Source organism: Lucilia cuprina, chromosome 3 (genome assembly GCF_022045245.1).
Source record: "Lucilia cuprina isolate Lc7/37 chromosome 3, ASM2204524v1, whole genome shotgun sequence".
NCBI classification, from domain to species: Eukaryota; Metazoa; Arthropoda; class Insecta; order Diptera; family Calliphoridae; genus Lucilia; species Lucilia cuprina.
In genome coordinates this window covers 8,112,212-8,129,951 of record NC_060951.1, presented here as the reverse complement: position 1 = coordinate 8,129,951, position 17,740 = coordinate 8,112,212, and the positions used below count along the sequence as shown (strand labels likewise).

General features: G+C 30.8%; 6 protein-coding genes and 1 pseudogene across 6 annotated transcripts; 3 read left to right on the top strand and 4 right to left on the bottom strand.

Annotated features, from left to right (window-relative positions):
• The first annotated feature begins 446 nt into the window (after positions 1 to 446).
• On the top strand, positions 447 to 1,293 carry LOC111689563 (ADP-ribosylation factor 1-like). Its single transcript, XM_023452030.2, has one exon. The coding sequence runs from the start codon at positions 545 to 547 to the stop codon at positions 1,091 to 1,093; it is 549 nt and encodes a 182-aa protein (XP_023307798.2). The 5' UTR covers positions 447 to 544; the 3' UTR covers positions 1,094 to 1,293.
• LOC111689559 (mediator of RNA polymerase II transcription subunit 22) lies at positions 1,245 to 3,263 on the bottom strand. The gene is made up of 3 exons (XM_023452027.2): positions 3,080 to 3,263; positions 1,900 to 2,001; positions 1,245 to 1,597 (listed from the first exon to the last, which is right to left on the bottom strand). The coding sequence occupies exons 1-3, from the start codon at positions 3,180 to 3,182 to the stop codon at positions 1,380 to 1,382; spliced, it is 423 nt and encodes a 140-aa protein (XP_023307795.1). The 5' UTR covers positions 3,183 to 3,263; the 3' UTR covers positions 1,245 to 1,379.
• LOC124418901 (ADP-ribosylation factor 6-like) lies at positions 2,428 to 3,086 on the top strand. The gene has a single exon (XM_046946767.1). It carries the CDS (start codon positions 2,479 to 2,481, stop codon positions 3,064 to 3,066), a length of 588 nt encoding a protein of 195 aa, XP_046802723.1. The 5' UTR covers positions 2,428 to 2,478; the 3' UTR covers positions 3,067 to 3,086.
• Positions 3,264 to 3,885: 622 nt separating the features above from the next.
• On the top strand, positions 3,886 to 4,548 carry LOC111689554 (NADH dehydrogenase [ubiquinone] 1 alpha subcomplex subunit 7). The gene is made up of 3 exons (XM_023452021.2): positions 3,886 to 3,942; positions 4,013 to 4,087; positions 4,203 to 4,548. Exons 2-3 carry the CDS (start codon positions 4,025 to 4,027, stop codon positions 4,437 to 4,439), a joined length of 300 nt encoding a protein of 99 aa, XP_023307789.2. The 5' UTR covers positions 3,886 to 3,942; positions 4,013 to 4,024; the 3' UTR covers positions 4,440 to 4,548.
• Positions 4,517 to 7,120, bottom strand: LOC111689553 (annotated as a pseudogene).
• Positions 7,121 to 8,793: 1,673 nt separating this feature from the next.
• On the bottom strand, positions 8,794 to 13,100 carry LOC111689379 (cytochrome P450 4d2-like). Its single transcript, XM_023451852.2, has 5 exons — positions 12,851 to 13,100; positions 9,929 to 10,385; positions 9,681 to 9,865; positions 9,242 to 9,616; positions 8,794 to 9,174 (listed from the first exon to the last, which is right to left on the bottom strand). Exons 1-5 carry the CDS (start codon positions 13,014 to 13,016, stop codon positions 8,837 to 8,839), a joined length of 1,521 nt encoding a protein of 506 aa, XP_023307620.2. The 5' UTR covers positions 13,017 to 13,100; the 3' UTR covers positions 8,794 to 8,836.
• Positions 13,101 to 13,497: 397 nt separating this feature from the next.
• LOC111689380 (probable cytochrome P450 4d14) lies at positions 13,498 to 16,342 on the bottom strand. Its single transcript, XM_023451853.2, has 5 exons — positions 16,085 to 16,342; positions 15,562 to 16,018; positions 15,303 to 15,499; positions 13,960 to 14,331; positions 13,498 to 13,892 (listed from the first exon to the last, which is right to left on the bottom strand). The coding sequence occupies exons 1-5, from the start codon at positions 16,245 to 16,247 to the stop codon at positions 13,555 to 13,557; spliced, it is 1,527 nt and encodes a 508-aa protein (XP_023307621.2). The 5' UTR covers positions 16,248 to 16,342; the 3' UTR covers positions 13,498 to 13,554.
• Between the last annotated feature and the right edge of the window lie 1,398 nt (positions 16,343 to 17,740).

The window sequence follows — 17,740 nt, the reverse complement described above, 5'->3', positions numbered from 1 at the left end:
GATAGATAGATAGATAGATAGATAGATAGATAGATAGATTGATAGGTAGATAGATAGATAGATAGATAGATAGATAGATAGATAGATAGATAGATAGATAGATAGATACGTACATACATACATACATACATACATACATACATACATACATACATACACACATGGATGAAAAAACTATAAACGTTATTTTTTGAACAAATTATCTTAATGTGGTTAAATTTATATGTGTGAGAGGATTTTGAAATCGCCCTGACCACAGGCCGTTTTAATTTCTTTTTCTAAAATTATAGAAAAAATCTTTGCTGTGAGTAATAAATTCCATTGTTTTAACCATATGTAAGAAAATTTCATCATTTATCGTTAGCATTTTCAATAAGATTTAAAATAACACGTCAGTTAATACAAAAAAATGTATCATCAAACATATAATAAACATTTTTCTTTATACTAAAACAGTTTAATCTTAATATTCACAACGCGAACAGTTAATAATTATTTACTAATAAATTACTTAATTTAGTTATTTAAATTATTAACAAATATAATGGGTTTAATTATAACCAAACTCTTGGATAGATTTATCGGCAAAGAAAATCTGCGAATTCTAATGCTAGGTTTAGATGGTGCGGGTAAAACTACTATTTTATTTAAACTTAAATTGGGTGAAGTGATCTCTACCATACCTACGATTGGCTTTAATGTAGAGACAGTGGAATATAAAAACATTTCTTTTACTGTTTGGGATATTGGTGGTCAGAAAACAATACGTTCTTTGTGGTATCATTATTTTCCCAATACGGCTGCCATCATTTTTGTTGTGGACTCTTCGGATGTGGCACGTGTGGAAACGGCCAGAGAGGAATTACATGAGATTATGCAGAATTATGAATTAAGAAATGTTGTACTTTTAGTGTTGGCCAATAAACAGGATATGCCAAATGCTTTAAATGTTAGTGAACTGGCTGAACAATTGGAATTGCCCAAACTAAAACATATATGGCATATTCAGAGTACCTCCGCTACCAGGGGAGATGGTATTTATGAGGGTCTCGATAATTTACGTGAAATGTTAAGGCGTAATAAGAGCAACTGAGTAGCATAATGTAAAAATAGTTTATAAAAGAGAACAAATTTTTCATAAAGTATTATTTTGATATTAATATTAATAAAATGAAATAATTTAACTTAAGTGATAGTGAAAACTCATGGTGAAAACAATACAAATACATACATAACACATTTTTAAGATTAACTTTCTCTAGAATAAATAAAAATTTTATATTTTTCACCCTTTATTTTGGTATTTTTCAATAATAATTTGAATTTTAGAAAATTTTCTTTTAATTAAATCATTAAATTAATTATAAACTATGGAAATACTATTTGAATATACTCGTATAATATTCCTCTTCCAAATCATATAAATCCATGGCCATTTCATCTCGAAGTTTTGTTAGCTTTTTATCACAATCCCTTTGAGTGGCACGAAAAAGTTGTGAATTATTGGCAATCGCTTCATTAACCGAATGAAAATCATTCAATATCAAATACTGTTTAATATCCGAAACAAGTTTCATTAGAGATTCACCGGCTCTTACTAGAAAATAGAAAAGAAAAAGTTATAGATAGATAGATAGATAGATAGATAGATAGATAGATAGATAGATAGATAAATAGATAGATAGATAGATAGATAGATAGATAGATAGATAGATAGATAGATAGATAGATAGATAGATAGATAGATTGATAGATAGATAGATAGATAGATAGATAGATAGATAGATAGATAGATAAATAGATAGATAGATAGATAGATAGATAGATAGATAGATAGATTGATTGATCGATAGATTGTTATTTCGTTAGTTAGAACTCGAAATATTCTCCAATACTTACCAATATTAGCAGCACGAACTTGCATCTCATATGTGTCTTGTTCACATTGAGTGGTTTTCGATATTTGGGAGTCACCCTCACCACGTGCCAGCTTAATAATTTCTAAAATTAAAAAGTCTCATTAGTTTTCAGGAAGTTATCAAATAAATTCTTTAACTTCTCTTGTAAACTTTTGTTTATACTTAAATTTTCTTTAGTACTGTCATTGTTCTGAAGTTGTGTCTAAGTTCTCACAATATCTTCTCCCAATCAACATAAAACTTTTGTTATGAAATATGAAAATTGACAAATTCTTATGAATAAACCAAATAACAATAAGAGTAAATACTTAACACCTATTAATGACTAATTTTTAAGAACCCTACTATCACCCTCTATAAACAATGTGATAAATATGTATTTTTGAACAATAGCTTATCGCAAAAACTGTGCCCAGAGGTAAATAAACAAAAAAAATGATACAAACTCTCTTTACAAAACAATTGATACAATGAATCAATTATTCATAATACTAAACAATTAGTTGTTCATATCAACTTAAAGGAAGAATATTAAATTTTAAAAAGACAAACCTAAATTATGGGACAATTTCTATCACGTTTTTTTCGCAACTCACAACAGGAAGAAATTAATGTGGGCATGTTGGGTTTGGACAATGCTGGCAAAACTACTCTATTATATACATTGCTTAACAATTTACAACAACAAAATATACAACCTACCATAGGTTTCAATGTAGAATCTTTAAGATATAAGCAATATCTATTAAAAATTTGGGATGTGGGTGGTGCTAAACCTAAAAGTCGTGTTTTATGGCGCCACTACAATGAAAACACTACAAAAGCCATTATATTTGTTATAGATTCCAGCGATATACGGAGACTACCCTATGCTGTTCAAGAACTGAATTGGTTGTGGTGGCGTACAGAGTTATCAAAAGCGATTTTCCTAATATTTTTCAATAAACAAGATTTGACCGGTGGAGTTCTGAAGCAACATCAAATTGTTGATTTATTAGATTTAAGAAATGCCTTAGATTATCACGAATGTATTGTACAGGAATGTTGTGCCCTTACGGGAGAGGGTGTTTGGGAAGGTTTGGAAAAGCTAATGCATATGTATGAGCATCGTAAAATGAAATCACGTTGGTGTTTGAGTATAAACTAGACGAGGATATTACCTTCGAAATTTTCCAGCATACTTTTTACATCATCTTTTAGACGCACTTGATAGGATTTTAATAAAGCTTCTTTAGATTGTGTTATAGAACGATTTGTAGTCATTTTTTTAATTTGATTTTCAAGAACGATATAAAATTTGGCAATAAATTAGTAAACAAAAAGCGCAAATAATGAAAATAAAATTTGTAAATATTGTACAGCTGTTTTCAGTGTTGCCAACTTTTTTAAGAGAATCATCCGCTGTAGAACTTCAAACAAAAAAGTTTTTGTAGCAAATTGTTGATTGGTCTGTTTGTGAAATTTAAAAGTTTAAAAAATATAAAAAATGATGTTAAATAAGTAATTATTTGTCTCTTAAGAATGGGATCATGATGGTCTCTTGGAAGAATGTCCATAAGAGATTGGCAATTGTATATTTTCTAAGAAGTTCTTTTTAGATGTTTCATGCAAAACACTAAAATAATTCATTCCCTAATTATGTTTATTAATTTTTAAAGCTTTCGATTTAATAAAATGAATTCTCATGAAGGTGAGGGCTATAAAAATAGTTAAAATAAAAATAGTTCTCATGAGTTCAAAATAAATCTCTTGAAAACGCGTTTTATAACGAGAGAAATAGTTACATAAAATAGTATTCATGAATACCAAAGTTGCATACACTGGTAGACAATATCGATTTTTAAAATATTTACTTCTAAAAATCTAGTTTTTAATATCTCGGATTCCGTTTATATTTAAAATCGTTAAAAATTTAAAAACGTTGTTGAAAATATGGCCGGCTTACAGTCGATTTTAAGCCACCGCCGACACTTTTATTGCCTGACGCAGTTAAAATTTGTCGGCGCAGTACTCTGTTGTCTAGGTAAGTTTTGTGAGTAAAATTTTTTTGCATTCATATTTATTAATTTTTCTCTAAATTTGTTTATTTTAAGTTTAAAACAATAATGTCAGTGGCTCGCCGTGATATTGGACCTTTCCTCCAGCGTATACGTGCCTTTTTGTTGGGCGTAAGTATTCTTTGAATTTGGAAAAACTAAGCACCTATCAAACCTCTAGTGGGTTATGTAAGGTTGGCTACTGCCATAAAGGATTTCTGTTAATAAAAGCTTTTCTATTTCTCAGCGTGAACACACATTGGCTTTGCGTTTCGAAGATGGTCTAGCCGATCGTACACAACCACCACCAGATGTACCCGGTGGCCCCGCACATGTGCTCTCCGCCAACTACTACTGCACCCGTGATCCTCGCCGTTTGGTTAATCCTCCAATTGATTTGGTTCAACAGAAACTGTTGGCTGGTGAAGATGCCAAATTTGCTGCTAAATTACCAACTCCCGGTCAAGTGTATAAATGGGATTAGAGTGATATAAATGCAGTTTTGTTTACATAGTTAAAATTTTATTTGAACGTGTTTTTAGTGGAAGATAAAGGAATGGAATATAGTAAATAAAATTCTACATGAAAGCGGACGGCAAAATTTATCAATTAAATGCCAGGAACTTTTTTTGTGAAATATCATTTTAAATTTGTCCAAAGCTCATTATTTCCTTATTTTCAAAGCCATATTTATACCAGTGGACGAACGCAAAACTACCGTTACCATTCTAACAACATCGGGACCCAAAGGCAAAAACTCATAATGACGCAGTAGACAACTAACTATGGATTTGATTTCCAAAATAGCAAATTTTTGTCCAATACAATTACGAGGACCCCAACTAAATGGCAAAAAGGCAAAGGGATGAATTTTTTCAATATTTTCGGCAGAAAAACGTTCAGGTATAAAATCATTAGGGCGGGGAAAATAATCAGGATCCCGGCACATCATATAAATCAATATAATAATATTAGTACCACGGGGTATAATGTTATTTCCTAAAAAAAAATACAGAAATAATTAAAATATACCTTTGTATTAAAAACTTTCTCCACTTACCAATTTTAAAATCTTCCTCTGTTGTTCGTCCAATAATTGGACCCGGTGGATATAAACGTAATGCCTCCTTTATAACACATTCCAAATATTTAAGCTTATGCAGTTCACCCATGACAACAGATTTATTTTTGTCGGGGCCTATTATACTTAATATTTCCTCGTATACTTTTTGTTGTACCTCAGGATGACGTGAAAGTAAATAGAGAATAAAGGATATAGTACAGGTTGTGGTGTCATGTCCTTCAAATGTAAAATTATTAACTTCTTAGTGAATATCTTCATTAGTTAAAGGTTTGCCGTCTATGGTCGATTGCAGGAGTATGTCTAAAAATGTCAGGTACTTCTTGATGCCTATTTCCTCATATTCATTTGCTAGTTAGGGGAAAATTTGAATGCAAAAATAAAGAATCTTTCTTTTTCGAACAATTTTCTATAGAAAACTGTTGTTGCGAACAATTTTCTATAGAAAACTGTTGTTGCGAACAATTTTCTATAGAAAACTGTTGTTGCGAACAATTTTCTATAGAAAACTGTTGTTGCGAACAATTTTCTATTTAAAACTGTTTTTCTATAGAAAATTGTTGTTGCGAACAATTTTCTTTAAAAAACTTTTGTTGCGAACAATTTTCTTTAAAAAACTGTTTTGCGAACAATTTACTATATAAAACTGTTGTTGCAAAAAATTTTCAATAGAAAACTGTTGTTGCGAACAAGTTTCTATAGAAAACTGTTGTTGCGAACAAGTTTCTATAGAAAACTGTTGCTGCGAACAATTTTCTATAGAAAACTGTTGCTGCGAACAATTTTCTATAGAAAACGGTTGCTGCGAACAATTTTCTGTAGAAAACTGTTGCTGCGAACAATTTTCTGTAGAAAACTGTTGCTGCAAACAATTTTCTATAGAAAACTGTTGCTGCGAACAATTTTCTATAGAAAATTGTTGTTGCGAACAATTTTCTATAGAAAATTGTTGTTGCGAACAATTTTCTATAGAAAATTGTTGTTGCGAACAATTTTCTATAGAAAATTGTTGTTGCGAACAATTTTGTAAAGAAAACTGTTGTTGCGAACAATTTTCTTTAAAAAAACTATTGTTGCGAGCAATTTTCTATAGAAAACTGTTGTTGCGAACAATTTTCTTTAAAAAACTGTTGTTGCAAACTATTTTCTATTTAAAACTGTTTTTCTATAGAAAATTATTGTTGCGAACAATTTTGTAAAGAAAACTGTTGTTGCGAACAATTTTCTATAGAAAACTGTTGTTGCGTACAATTGTCTATAGAAAACTGTTGTTTTAAACAATTTTCGAAAGAAAACTGCTGTTTGCAAACAATTATTTATAGAAAGCCTTTTGTTGTTTAAGGTAAATAGAGCTTTGTTTTTGAGGGTCTTCAACTCTGATCTTGTTTACTTACCATTCTGATCAAGATATTTATCTTTAATTGTTGTCGTTAATTCGGTTCTTCTCTCATTGATAAGTTTTTCGGTAAATTTGTGTATTATCTGAACATTTGATAGAAGTTTTGTGTAAGTTTTATAGGATAATAGCTTAAAGGTGAAATCGAAATGTTCCAAAGGTTTTAGAAAACGTGATCCAGCGATATGAAAAATACTATTAGGAAGAATATAAATAAAACTGTAGATTTGTAGCTAAAATTTAAGTACCTCTCTAAAGCTGCCAAAAAGGCTAAACCATCGGGACTGTGCTTACTCATTTCAACACCCATAGTTGTTTTAAGTAAAATATTTAAAGCTGTTGAACATATTATGGGTACTATGTTAATAGCTTGTTTACCATTGGCTTTATCATGTAGCTGATGAATCATATCATGGGCCTGTTGATCAAATATTTTGACAAATTGTTCTAGTAATTTATAGTTGAAGGTGGGTATAATAATCTTACGACGTTTTTGCCATTTTGAACCCGAACTTAAAAGTAAACCATCACCCAGCCATAATGATAATTGATTGTAGAAAAATGGTTTTTTAACAAGATTTGGACTAGTTACAATATGCTGGATATAGTCGGCATCTTGTAATACTAAAATACATTTATTAAGTGACCATAAACAATAGATTTTGCCATATTTAAGTTGACAATTCATTAAGAATTGAGTAAGATCTGAAAATTTTTAGTTATGTAATTATTTTAAAAGTTTAGTTTTTGATTTGTTGGTTGTTGTTGTTGTATACTTTTTACATTTAAGCCTATAAATAGTAAGATATCGCCCAATAGAGGCAGTGTAAATTTAGAATCACTTGCACCACCGGCTTCTAAAATTTTCTTTATACGTTTTTTCTTTAAATAATCGGCGAGTGCAAAAATTGTTAAAATTATTAAAATTAAAGGAAAAAACATTTTTTTATTAAAAGTTCTAACATTAACAGATTTACAAAGACTAACCGGTGATTTTAAAATGCCGAATGTTTATATTAACTTGAAATTGTATATAAATTTTAAAAAACAGGGAGTATTTCATAGAGAGAATTTAAAATTTTTAAAATAAAAAACTAATTAATCAGGAATTAATGAAATTATAAACATGTTTTGAGAAATATATATTTTAGTCCAAATTCGACTTTCATTTGTCCCCCTAAATCGGTGAGAATATTTGAATTCATTAGAAAAATAAAGAAAATTTATGTTTATAAATTTCTTAAAATGAAAACTCTCACATTTTAATACAAATACAAGTTTTAACTTGGACTTTGTATATATGTATATACAAATATATGTATGTGGTTGAAATTCTTGTATTACAACAAAAGTTACAGTCCTCCAAATTTTAATAGTATTCAAATTAAAATATTCGATCGTTATTGAAAGTGCCCAGCAAAAACTTTAACTACCTAGTAAGTAGCAAAGTGTACCTTTTACCTTTTTCAAAGAATAGCTTCTTATCGACTTTTCCTTTTTTAAAACCGGTCTTACAGCAATTTCCTACTCCGTTACCCATTAACAAGTTGTTCCAAAAATCCTATTAAAAAAAAAAAATATATAATAATAACGACCCCTTATTACAAAGTAATGTATGAAATAACTACATTACCTCAAATTCTCATTAACAAAAATTTGAAAATTTTTTTACTGGGTATCACCAGTTTTTAAGGAAAAAACAAAAAATACAAAACAACAATTTAAATGTAACGTATTTTTAAATGTTTGCAATTAAAATAAAAACTTGTTCTATGTTTCAAATTCCATCTAATACAATAACCTTAATAATAAAACTTGTTATTTTTTTCAAGTTCTAGGTCAATAAGTTTATAGACAATTACATTTTTACCGGTTTTACAATGTTGCGTGGAAAATTATGTAATTTTTTAGGGCTACCCAAAGAGGGAATGTACTCATATCTCTTTTATATATCTTTATAAAGTAAAAAGGGATGAATATTTTAGAGTGTTAGACGGGTTGATGGCAGCATTCTCCAGTTGTCTTCAGGGTGTAAACTTTGAAGAATTAGCCTTTACCATTTACCTTTACCAGTATCTATCTATCTATCTATCTATCTATCTATCTATCTATCTATCTATCTATCTATCTATCTATCTATCTATCTATCTATCTATCTATCTATCTATCTATCTATCTATCTATCTATCTATCTATCTATCTATCTATCTATCTATCTATCTATCTATCTATCTATCTATCTATCTATCTATCTATCTATCTATCTATCTATCTATCTATCTATCTATCTATCTATCTATCTATCTATCTATCTATCTATCTATGTTTTATATTCCATTAAAAATAAATTTATGTTTTATATTCCATTAAAAATAAATTTATAAAAAATAAATTTATTTTATTGTCAATCTTTACGTGGCCTTAAAGCTAATTGCACCCCATTTACAGAACGTAAAATTAAACTTAAAACTTGTACAACATCCTCGCCGGAAGGTAAAAGTTCAAAATGACGCAATACACGACTAATGGTACTCTTCATTTCGAGCATTGCAAATTTTTGTCCAATACAATTACGCGGTCCAGCCGAGAAAGGAACATAGGCAAACGAGTTAATGGTATCGGGTGATTCACTGTAAAAACGTTCGGGATTAAATTCATTAGGTTGTTTGAAATAATCGGGATCACGACCGGCAGCATAAACGAGCATACCAATAGTACAATTGGCGGGAATGATTTGATTGCCTGAAATAAAACATATTTTCATATAAGAAATAGGTTATGGGAAATTATTTGAGAAGTTTAGGCATACCGATTTGTATGTCCTCCACAGTTTGACGTCCTATTATGGGCACTGAAGGATACAAACGCAAACTTTCTTTAATAACAGCTTCTAAATATTTAAGATTATGTAAATCTCTCATGGTAATGGATTTATATTTATCTGGACCCAAAACCTCCAAAATTTCCTTAAATACTTTCTGCTGTATGGAGGCATGACGTGAGAGGAGATATAAACAAAATGATATACCACTAGTAGTGGTGTCATGACCCTCAAACATGAAGGTATCAACTTCTTCACGTATATCCTCTTGTGACAAGGGTTTGCCATCTATAGTGGCCTCTAGTAGAACATCGAGAAAGGCTAAACGTTTCTTTTGACCTTCAGCCAAATCACGAATTGGAACTGAAAGATATACATTTATAATAGGAAGTATAATATTAGCTAGATTTTATTTGACATGATTTACCTTCTTTATTTTGTTTTTCGTAGATCATAGTTGCTCTACGTTCATTTATGACTTTATTGGTAAAATCGTGCATTATTTTTATACTTTTCCTTAGCTTTAGATATAAGCGAAATTCTGTCAATAAAAAGGTGATGTCATAATAGAGTAGAGGTCTTACGGTACGCGTTGCAAGTATATTTGTGGCCCTGTAATATGGAAATATATTTCATTTTAAATCCTCTGTTAATAACATATCATATCGAACTCACTCTTTCACCGCACTTGCATATGGAAAATGTGGATTATCTTGAGCATTAATTTTTACTCCCATAGCCGTTTCGGCAATAATATCCAGTGCCGTTAAACATATTACTGGGAATATATCAAATGTTGTTTTACCATCTGCTTTCGTCTGCAATTTCTTAACTAAAACTTTGCTTTGACGATCGTAAACTTCAACGAAGTTTTCCAAAATCTTAAAATGATATGTTGGTGTTAGAATTTTACGTCGAGCATGCCATTTGCGACCGTAACTTAAGAGTAAACCATCGCCTAGCCAACAGGATAGCATATCGTATATGAAAGGTTTCTTAATCAAATGTTGACTGCTTAGAATTACTTCAAAATATTTGGGATCCTTGACTATAACTAAGACGCGATGAAATATCCATATGCGAAATACTTTACCGAATTGGGCACCAAGACGTTGCAATAGGGCAAAGACATCTAGAAAGGGGATAAAAATAAGATTTTATGAAATTTTATATGAAATTTAAGATAATCGGTTTTCAAAGTCCGTTTTACATTTTGAGTCCATTCGATTTTATACACATTGGGTTAGAGTCCAGAAATGGCTATATTTTACAATGCACACGACCCTTTAGAAGCAACACATTGACGTCTTAAAGTAGAACACATTATGTGTTCCTTCGGTGTCTGAATCCATGATCTGATCCATATTGAACTTAGTCTAATAACACTTTTACACTTTATCTATACACTTAACATTCTTGTGAAGTAAATCACAAGAATGTTTATATATAGAATTGCAAAAGGAAAATCATATATCGCTATATGAGGGTTTTTCATCAGTATTTATGTCCATGAAAAAGGAGGGCATGACAGTGCTAACAAACAAGGGATGATCTCACGACAATTGGGTCTCCGCTCCGGACCGACCCGATTCTCAATCGGACAAAGATTGTCAACTCAGCAACAACTTTATCAACCTGAAGTTTTTTTCCCCAGAGAAGAACATCCAGTTACAGCCCACCTGTTACAACAACAACAAACAATGGTACTGACAGATATAACCTTTAGAAGTAGGTCTCTGGTTCCTCAAAGTAAGTTCCTCGGGTTTTGAATTACTTGCTTTAAAGGGAATCGCAGCGGACCCTAATACTTTTTGTGTGGAGTTTCTCATCTTTCATCGTTGTATATATCGCTATACGGCTATTGAATTAAATGGAGCGTAAAACAGGCCTGATAGCTATCAAAGTGTAAGACGAACATTGGTCCCATCTAAGGTCTCCTTGGGAAAAAGAATGCTCATATTAAGCGATAAACTTTGATATAAAAAGCTTTTCTTTTGGAATCAAAATATCTCGACAGATTCTATCCATAAGAGGTCCGTCCAATCCCTTATTTATTATCAATAAATCATTTGAAACTAATGAGATTAAGTTAAAAGTAGATAAAAATGATTTTTTATGTTAAATTTATCATTTTTTTCAAATTTTGTAGAGTGCGGTTCTTAAATGTCTTAAGACTCCATAAAAAACATCAGTTTCGAAAACCAATCTGATGCTTATAATGAAAGCTGTATACAATATCTATTACAATTCAGCAACATATTCAGTAAAACAGTAAAATGTGACAATAACTTTCGAGAGAATTGTAGCAACTTGATATATATCTATATGTAGGATTAACAACCTTCCGAAATTTACTTCCAATTTACGTGCTATATTCTAATGGTAAGTATTAACTTGTTTTTAAATTTGATATTAAAGATTCCTTAGGTATACAGGAATGTCACAGAATTCCATTCTTATCGAAATTGGAATTATCTTTCCTAATTTTCTTTTTCAAAAAAAGAATATGACAACTTTTTTTCAGAATGAAATCACTTCACATTTTCAACGTGTAATTGACAATAGTTTAATGTTATTATTTCTATAAGTTTTTATAGATATATTTACAAGTTATAGTTCCATTTTCGATCGGAATGGAATTCTATGACAGACCGCATTATAAGTTATATGCAATCCGATTCCTTATAGATAGTAAAGTTAAATTAGCCATATCCGTTTGTGTGCATGTCTGTCTGTCCGTATGTATAAATCAGTTTTGCGTGGATTCCCGATATTGGTAAGATCCGTGTCTTTAAGAATTAATAATGATAATCGGAATAAAATTGGACTCTAATGTCCACTTAAGCGTAAAGAACTCAACGGAATACAATTTGATTTCAATGTGTTTTGTATTTATATAAATCATTCGGTCCATAATTGGCCATATGTTAATAGATAAATTAGCCATGCCCGTTTGTGTGCATGTCTGTCTGTCCGTATGTATAAATCAGTTTTTCGTCGATCCCGGATATCGGTAAGATCCTTCAATAATTAATAATGATAAAGGGATAAAATTGGACTCTTATGTGGTTCCCATAGCAAACGTATAAATCCTTTTTTCTTAAAAACACTTAATCGTAGAGAAATCAATGGAATACAATTTGAATCAAATGTGTTATTTAATTATATCATTCGGACCATAATTGGCCATAGCTAAAGCCATGTCCGTTTGTGTGCATGTCTGTCTGTCCGTATGTATAAATCAGTTTTCCGTCGATTCCCGATATCGGTAACATGCGTGTCTTTAAAAAATAATAATGATATCGGTATAAAATAGGACTCTAATGTTGGTCATATGGGTAATAGCAAATTTACAAATCCCTTTTCTTAAAATCACTTAATCATAAAGAACTCTACGGAATACAATTTGTATTTATATAAATCATTCTGTTCGAGTTTTTGAATCGGTCCATAATTGGCCATAGTTTCCATTTAAAGTTCACTATCACAAAAATTACTTAATCGTAAAGAAATCACGAATTCCTTTTTCCGATTCGCGTCCGAAACAATGCAAATAATATTAAAAAAACGAAATTTTATAAATTTTAAGTTATTTACTTAATGTATCATTTCCTATGGTCACGATTACATCTCCTATTATTGGCAAAGTAAAGGACGGACCCGGTATACGAGATTCGCTAAAAATCCGATAACGTCTTCTTTTGCTTAGATAATCCCATATTAAAATACACACAAACAGAACAAAACCGCTAAAAAGCCACATTATTTACACTTTTAAGAATTTCAATCCGATTTTCGAGAAATTATTGATGTTGTCTCACTAACAACAGTTTTAAAACTGTTGTTTTAAATAAATTGTTATTGTTTTTTTGTTTAATAGACGATTCCCCTTTAGAATGAAAAAATAAATATATTAATGAATTGTAAGTTTTGAATTTAATTATGATTTGTTAATAATAGTTTGTTATTAATTACAAATACAATAATATATAATGCAAAATGTGTAAACTTATCTACAGCTTCAATTGATGCTTTAGTATGAACAGATTTTTTTCAAGATTGTTATCAAGTTTATAACAAAAACAGATCAACTTGGGACTTCAATGTGAACTGGGTCAATAGTGGCAACACTGCATGTTGCTGATAACAGTTCTCAAGTTCACTTTTCAAATTCACTTTTTCATAGAGAATCAAATGAAGTGTATATGAAATACCCTTTAGAAAATTTATTGAAAAACTTTATAAACTTTTTAATTTAAAATATTTTATTATAAAAATATATACACAATAATACTAAAAACTTAATAAACTCTAGGTTTCAAACCCATATTAATACCCGTAGCCGAACGTAAAATCAAATTCATAACCGGCACCACTTCTTCACCCAAGGGTAACAATTCAAAATGTCTAATCATTTTACTAATAGTACTTTTCATTTCTAATACGGCAAACTTTTGTCCAATACAATTGCGTGGTCCAGCCGAAAAGGGTACATAGGCGAAGGTGTTAATCTGATCCAAAGTGTTTGTCATAAAACGTTCCGGTATAAAATCATTGGGTTTAGTAAAATAGTCTGGATCTCGGCAGGCGGCATAAATAAGTAAACTTATATTAACATTAGCGGGTATGATTTTGCCATCTAAATCAAAACAAAACAAAAATCAAAACAAATTCTATAAAAATTCCCTCAAACAAACAATACTCACCCAATTCTACATCTTGCTCGGTAATACGTCCAATCATAGGTACTGGTGGATATAAACGTAAACTTTCCTTTATAACCACATCTAAATATTTTAAATCTTGTAATTCTCTCATTGTCACCGGTTTATCTTTATCGTTTCCTATAATTTGTAGAATTTCTTCAAAGACTTTTTGTTGTACCTCTGGATGTCGTGCCAAAAGATATAAAGTATGTGATATACCACTAGTAGTGGTATCATGACCTTCAAACATAAAAGTATCGACTTCTTCACGTATATCTTCATTGGTTAGTGGTTTGCCGGCTACAGTAGATTGTAGGAGTACATCTAGAAAGGCCATGCGTTTCTTAACGCCCATGTCGTCTGTGGCATTGGCTGAAAATCGGAGTAGAAAGTGAATGATTTGGTTTAAAAAAAGTTTTTAAAATACTTTAATCTAGACTCCATACTATAGACCACTCTATAGCCCAGACTATAGACAACTCTATAGTCCAGACTAAAGAGAACTCTATAGTCCAGACTATAGAGAACTCTATAGTCCAGACTATAGAGAACTCTATAGTCCAGACTATAGAGAACTCTATAGTCCAGACTATAGTCTACTCTATAGCGCAGACTATAGACGAGGCTATAGACTACTCTATAGTCCAGACTAAAGACTACTCTATAGTCCAGACTATAGATTTCAGACTATAGACTCTTCTATAGTCCAGACTATAGATTACTCTATAGTGTAGACTATAGACTACTCTAAAATCCAGACTATAGACTACTCCATAGTCCAGACTATAGACTACTGTATAGTCCAGACTATAGACGACTGTATGGTCCAGACTATAGACTACTCTGTAGTCCAGACTATAGACTACTCTATAGTCCAGACTGTAGACTACTCTATAGTCCAGACTATAGACTACTCTATAGTCCAGACTATAGACTACTCTATAGTCCAGACTATAGACTACTCTATAGTCCAGACTATAGACTACTCTATAGTCCAAACTATAGACTACTCCAGACTATAGACTGCTCTATAGTCCAGACTATAGACTACTCTTTAGTCCATCCTATAGACTACTCTATAGTCCAGACTATAGACTACTCTATAGTCCAAACTATAGACTACTCTATAATCCAGACTATAGACTACTCTTTAGTCCATACTATAGACTACTCTATAGTCCTGACTATTGACTACCATACATAGTCCAGACTATTGACTACCATACATAGTCCAGACTATAGACTACTATACATAGTCCACACTACTCTATAGTCCAGACTATAGACTACTCTATAGTCCAGACTATAGACCACTCTATTGTGTTCTTTTCTCTTGTACTTACTCATGGCCACAAAGGTACCATCTTTAATTGATTTCTCCAAAGCTTCACGTCTCTCTCTAATAACTTTATCCGTAAAATTATGCATAATTTCAATACTTTGTTTCATCTTGCGATAACTTCTATATTCTAATAATCTAAAAAGGAACTCAAAACGTTGAGCTGGTTTCATAAAACGAGTAGCTATAATATCGGCTACACTGAAAGAAGAATAATTTTTATAAAAAATTGTTTAGAAAAGTTTAACTAAAAACAAACTTACTCTGTCACTGCTTTGGCATAGGGGAAATTAGGATTCTCTTGAGCATTAATCTTAACACCCATGGCAGTTTCGGCTATAATATCCAAAGCCGTTAAACATACTATGGGAAACATATTTAAAGGGGTTTTACCATCAGCCTTGTCTTTTAATCTGTTGACCATAATACAACTCTGTTGATCAAATACTTCTACAAATTGTTCTAAAATTTTGAAATGATAAGTGGGTGTTATGATCTTACGACGTGCATGCCACTTAGAGCCAGAACTTATTAGTAAACCATCGCCTAGCCAACATTTTAAAAGATCATATAAGGAATCTTTTTTAATGACCTGCTGGCTGCTGAGAATACTTTCAAAATATTTAACATCTCGTAGTAAAATAACACAATCACCAAAAATCCACAAACGTACTACTTTGCCATAGTTTTCGCTTAAGACCCTTAAAAATTCAAAGACATCTAGAAATATATAACATATATTAATAAGGCTATGAGAGCAACAATTTGGAAAAGTTTCAAACTTACGTGTTGTACTATTGCCTAGGGCTAATAGAACATTACCCACTAACGGCAGGGGTTTGGGACCTTTAATGCCTGCTTTTTTAAATAACTCCTCACGATGTTTTTTATTAAAATAGTCTAAGACCAGTAGAAAGGTAAGGGAACCGATTAATAATTCCCAAAACATATTGTGTGTGTTTTCTTTAACGCTTTCTTACTAAATGATTGGAGTTTATAAATATTTACTTTGTATTATCAAAATTTTGTTCTGAGTCTATTGCAATTCTTTTAATCGCCTCTGGTAGTTTAATATTGTACTCACTCTCTTTATCAGCGGGAGGTAGCGTACATACCGCAAATATTCATTGATTTGGTCGCATAATCTTATCGCCTTTAAGAAATAATATTATAAAAAGATTTAGAGATGTAAGAACCGACAAATAATCGGTTTTGATTATAAGTGACTTAAATCCGATAAAAGTATAAATGTATATTCCGTCGGTCTATCTATCTTTCTAGATATAAAAAATATATAGCGATTAAGAAGAACTTACTTAAAAACCAGATTCATTAACTTTAAAAAAGTATAGTCTACTATAAAATAACGTTTTAAAAATACGATATTATTCTAAGAAATAAATGACCGTTTTGAATTCTATAGAGGTAGGTCTATAATTGATCAACTGTCATTGACACGTGCTGTATATATAAACTCAATATCTATTGTCAACTAAAACAATGATCATAACACTGATCAGAACATTGAATGTTTCCAAACGAAAATATAATGTAAAACAATAACAAAACAAAGTCCATCTTAATTTTGTTTAATTGTTATTTCATTGATAAGATTATAAACTATACTTTTATACCCTGCATCTTTATAGACCGGATTGACCAAAGAAGTTTGATCCTACAACGAATTGCAAATACTTTCAACGTCTAAGCATCATTTCCTGTTTAAACATTTTGACATAAATTAGACTTTAAATAACTTAAGTGACGATTTATTGTAGACTTTAGTTCTTATATTTTAGATCCTTATACTGGAGCTTTCTGAAATCTCCAGTTCTTATATTATAGATCCTCATACTGGAGCTTTCTGAAATCACTGGTATAGCGTATTATATGGATTTTCTTGTAGTCGAGACTATATAAGTGATTTAAATATTATGAAATTCCATAAACAACTTAATTATTTCAATTAATTAGTTAATAATTATTTACGTATTAAACGTTATTATCCAAACCCTACAAACCCCTATTATAATAGTAAGGATGTAATGAATTTGTAATAGTTCTTCATAAAGTACTTTTTAAATTATCTATATAATTAAACTTAGAAACATTAAGTTAAGTATATAGAGCCCGAATTATCTGAGAACCCATAAAAGGGTCTTTTTGGTACTTTCTCGTTCTTTAAAAGGAACTTTTTAAATTTTTTATAATATTAAACAAAGAAACAAGAAAATGAGTATGCTGAGCCCGGATTAAGTGGAAACCCTTAAAAAAATAGTCTATAGTCTAGTCTATAGTCTAGTATATAGTCTAGTCTATAGTCTAGTCTATAGCCTAGTCTAGTCTATAGTCTAGTCTATTGTCTAGTCTATAGTCTAGTCTATAGTCTAGTCTATAGTCTAGTCTATAGTCTAGTCTATAGTCTAGTCTATAGTCTAGTCT

Bases quoted from the DNA above. Each gene is read 5' to 3' on its own strand.
- LOC111689554 (XM_023452021.2), top strand. From the start codon at position 4,025: ATGTCAGTGGCTCGCCGTGATATTGGACCTTTCCTCCAGCGTATACGT. The intron at 4,088-4,202 runs GTAAGTATTCTT...TCTATTTCTCAG, and splicing joins TACGTGCCTTTTTGTTGGGC to CGTGAACACACATTGGCTTT.
- LOC111689380 (XM_023451853.2), bottom strand. From the start codon at position 16,247: ATGTTTTGGGAATTATTAATCGGTTCCCTTACCTTTCTACTGGTCTTA. The intron at 16,019-16,084 runs GTAAGTTTGAAA...ATATATTTCTAG, and splicing joins CCTAGGCAATAGTACAACAC to ATGTCTTTGAATTTTTAAGG. The intron at 13,893-13,959 runs GTGAGTATTGTT...GTTTTGATTTAG, and splicing joins CGAGCAAGATGTAGAATTGG to ATGGCAAAATCATACCCGCT.
- LOC111689379 (XM_023451852.2), bottom strand. From the start codon at position 13,016: ATGTGGCTTTTTAGCGGTTTTGTTCTGTTTGTGTGTATTTTAATATGG. The intron at 10,386-12,850 runs GTAAATAACTTA...TCCCCTTTCTAG, and splicing joins CATAGGAAATGATACATTAA to ATGTCTTTGCCCTATTGCAA. The intron at 9,617-9,680 runs GTAAATCATGTC...TATATCTTTCAG, and splicing joins CGAAAAACAAAATAAAGAAG to TTCCAATTCGTGATTTGGCT.
- LOC111689559 (XM_023452027.2), bottom strand. From the start codon at position 3,182: ATGACTACAAATCGTTCTATAACACAATCTAAAGAAGCTTTATTAAAA. The intron at 2,002-3,079 runs GTAATATCCTCG...TTTTAATTTTAG, and splicing joins TATGCTGGAAAATTTCGAAG to AAATTATTAAGCTGGCACGT. The intron at 1,598-1,899 runs GTAAGTATTGGA...TCTATTTTCTAG, and splicing joins AGTTCGTGCTGCTAATATTG to TAAGAGCCGGTGAATCTCTA.
- LOC111689563 (XM_023452030.2), top strand. From the start codon at position 545: ATGGGTTTAATTATAACCAAACTCTTGGATAGATTTATCGGCAAAGAA.
- LOC124418901 (XM_046946767.1), top strand. From the start codon at position 2,479: ATGGGACAATTTCTATCACGTTTTTTTCGCAACTCACAACAGGAAGAA.